At 35.6% G+C, this 3,756-nt stretch overlaps 1 protein-coding gene across 1 annotated transcript; it reads left to right on the top strand.

Annotated features, from left to right (window-relative positions):
• Positions 1 to 601: 601 nt before the first annotated feature.
• Positions 602 to 2,355, top strand: LOC106463844 (cuticle protein 16.8-like). The gene is made up of 3 exons (XM_013923924.1): positions 602 to 610; positions 1,224 to 1,379; positions 1,903 to 2,355. The coding sequence occupies exons 1-3, from the start codon at positions 602 to 604 to the stop codon at positions 2,353 to 2,355; spliced, it is 618 nt and encodes a 205-aa protein (XP_013779378.1).
• Positions 2,356 to 3,756: the final 1,401 nt, after the last annotated feature.

Raw genomic sequence — 3,756 nt, 5'->3', positions numbered from 1 at the left:
TCAAAATCAAATTATCTACTTGGAATGGCATTGAATCATTTCTCTCACACACACTTCAGTATTTATATCCTTCGTTGATAGTGTAACCTGTAAATGAATTATGTAAAAAGATAATAAGCCTTCTCATTGTCAATGACTCTTTGGTAATTATGTTCGAAAACACACATACCTCAATAGTATCCTGAGGTTTAAAGTATTGAAATTTTGGAAGCAACGTTTAGTTATGTATGAATTTACTGAACTTTCCAATGCATGATTGTTACACAAGAATTGGTGACAGTAGTTTAACTATTTTCTATTCTTACCCGAAGACCTGTTTTAAACAGGAAGTTTAAACCAGCTCGTGAATTTGGCCTGCGGGTGCTCGAGCCACACCATGCCGGGGGCAAGTCGCTTGACACCTGGCAGTGAATGAAAGTAAGCGGATGATATGAACAATCTACATCTGTTAGTTTCGTCGTGGCCCAGATTTGGGGCAAAAGAATAAGGGAGGCGACAAGGGTTGAGCTTTCCTATAAAAACCCAGGGTGCTCCTGCTGGAAGGATATATCAAACTATTTCTCTGCTCACGTAGTGAATTATCCACACTTCTGGAACCAACATGTTTAAGGTAAGTTAGAAAACGCTCAATATTGTTTAAGAACTTTGGCAATAATCCGAAACAACTTTCCACATTTCAACATTCTTATCTGATTTCAGAGAGGCATAACTTTGTATTTCGACATTATATATATTTGATTGAAACTTGTAAAAGTTTAAAGAATCAAAATATTTCTGTGACCAGTCTTTACTGATATCCTGAAATATCTTTAAAAACAGTTTCCAAAATTTAGATGGTAGATTCAAAATAATTTTGAAAATATGAACTGTCTTGTCACTTCTTCTTGACACGCAATGTCAAATATATTAGTTAATTAACCACAAAGTTTGACTTCCACTAATCCTGGTAACAAAGCTGAATTTACGGTTTTTAAATTGTTTTTATTGTATATAAGTTATATAATTTCCTTCAGACCTTACTATGAATGCCACAAGTTTTCTTCTTTCTTTAATGCATATCGTATGTAGAACTTTAACGAAAACTATAGAATATGCGAGGAATCTTAGATAATTATTGTTCAGTAATAAAATATATTATTATTGTTCACGTTTGTGATTATTTAAAGAAACTATTTTTTATTGTTCAATTTCTAATTGAAGTAATATTTTTTCGGTCTTTACAGATTGTCGTCCTTTGTCTCGCCGCGGCATATGTCTCTGCCCAATACGCCCCTCAGTATGGCTATGCTCCACAACCTCACAAAGCTGTGAAAGTCGTCGCAGCTCCAGCATATCGTCCTCCCGTTTATGGACAGCACCCCTACCAAAATGATCCTTATGTAAGCCGTAGCTTATATTATATAGATTTAAATGTATTTTCCTAATTTCTTTAAGAGAAAATAAGGTGGAGGAAAACTATTTCTAATATGTTTACTAATTAAAGTATTGCGGGGTGTTCCCCTCACGATAAACTTTGATATTGGAAATACTTTGGAATATTTTTGGTTTCACAATTCTTAATTAAATTATTGAATATTAAAATAAACCTTTTTAAATTTGTTATACATTTAACAATTTATTGGTGAAAACATGATATGCTCCAGCTTTTAAACCTACCAAAAATATCTACAGAAGGATAATTAATTAATAACCTCTTTTACATTATTGGTGAAAACATGATATCGTCCAGCTTTTAAAACCTACCAAAAATATCTACAGAAGGGCACATCTGTAAGTATAGCTTATTTATTTGTTTGTTCAAAACAAAACAGGAATAGTTCGGTCTGTTTGAGACGCTTAAAACTTGAATATTTATCTTATTGAAAGATTCGGCTATAATTTAGAATCTCATCTCTTAAATAGGCCAAACCCCAGCCATACAACTTTGGTTATGAAATCCGAAATGACTATGGGGATCGTCAATGGCAGCAGGAACAAGGTGACGAATATGGAAACAAGCAAGGTTCCTTTGGTTACACTGACGCTTATGGAATCAGCCGCCAAGTGGAATACGTTGCTGATGAGGGTGGTTTCCGTGCTAATGTCAAAACAAACGAACCCGGTACCGCAAACCAGAATCCTGCTGACGTCAACGTCTATTCTGATGCACCTCCTGTGAAATATGATGTACCCCCGAAGGGCTACGCTCCCCATAACCTGGGATATGCCGCCCCTGCTCCTAAGATCGTCAAAACTGTTCGTCCCGTAGCCTACGCTGCTGCTGCTCCTGCTTATGGTTATGCTCACCCAGTTGCTTACCCTTATGCTCGCCCTGCCGTCTATGTTAAACCAGTGAGGGCCTACCAACCTTACTAAAAATCAATAATTTGAATTACAAAATTTCTATACATGTAACCTAAAGTCAGATGGCCTATGGCAAAGCGGCTTCTTAGAAGACAGTTCGATGTTTCTCTCTGTATAGTTCCTGGCTTGCATCACTAGAGGACGCTAAAAATGTCAGTGACAAAAGATGAGAGTTATTTGTATAGTTTTTTTTTGCTTTTTGTTTTTTCTGCCTCATTAATTTCATTTGCTTGATTTCATGAACATTATCACGGGTAATTCTTCCAAAATTCTATTAACTTGCATGCATTTTTTGGATGCTGTACACATTTTATAATAAAATTGTGTTTTCAAAATATATTTGTCAATGCGTGTTTTAATGATCATTTTATGAAATCTTATATTACAAATAATAAACTTAGTTTTATATACAATTGACTTCAACAGGCATTGGGATACTAGTTGCTAATGAAAAATCCCCCTTTTATTTTTCACTTTTCCTTCTTTAATTATGATTGACAAGCAAAAGTACTCGTCCCCAATGGCGGGAAAAGTTTAAGTTAATCTAACAAAAGCACCCGTCCCCAGTGGTGGGAAAAGATTAAGTTAATCTAACAAAAGTACCCGTCCCCAGTGGTGGGAAAAGTTTAAGTTAATCTAACAAAAATACCCGTTCCCAGTGACGGGAAAAGTTTAAATTAATCTATCAATTTAAATTATTTCATGAACTTTTAACAGGTTAATTGTGTTGCACTCTTTGCTTCACTCAGAGCCAAAGCTCTGAGCTACTTATACCGCCCACCGCAAAAAGTAACTGTTGAACATTTCAGTCACGCTAAGTGCTGCTCAACAATAACATACGGTAAATCTACATTTTTATTATTTAGATTACGTCACATTTTGAAATGTGAATAATAGTGTGATTAATTCCTAACAATTTAGTGTATAATATCCTGCTTACGAAATATAATTTGGATTCAACATGATTCATGCCTGTTCTCTCGTCATTTCAAAAGTGAATGTTGAGCTTTGCCTGCCTGCGCACCTTTTCAAACGCAGCGCGGGAAGCGGTTGCCGTAAACAGGAGACAGACGAACGTTCGAACACACAACACGATTCGCAATATAAAGTATATAAGATATGATTATCTACACCAGGGGTCACCAAACTTTTTTCACAGCGGGCCAGATAACTGAGAGAATGACGAGCGCGGGCCGCATAATCATTTTGTTCAATACAACACAGTGAATACACAAAAAATAAAGATAACAAACATGTTTATTTTCCAAAAAGTTCTCAAAGAAGGCGACGTTAGCAATAACATAGTTATATCACATCCAGTGCGCACATATCCGAATCTCACAAACTAAGCAACAAAAAAGGTTTGTGAGATTTGTGAAACTGGCGTTTAGCTTTTGAGATATCATCAATATT

This window comes from Limulus polyphemus, unplaced genomic scaffold (assembly GCF_000517525.1).
Source record: "Limulus polyphemus unplaced genomic scaffold, Limulus_polyphemus-2.1.2 Scaffold1498, whole genome shotgun sequence".
NCBI lineage: Eukaryota > Metazoa > Arthropoda > Merostomata > Xiphosura > Limulidae > Limulus > Limulus polyphemus.
Note: the sequence above shows the minus strand (reverse complement) of the source record. Positions and strands in the feature narration are given on the sequence as shown.

Bases quoted from the DNA above. Each gene is read 5' to 3' on its own strand.
- LOC106463844 (XM_013923924.1), top strand. The intron at 1,380-1,902 runs GTAAGCCGTAGC...TCTCTTAAATAG, and splicing joins CCTACCAAAATGATCCTTAT to GCCAAACCCCAGCCATACAA.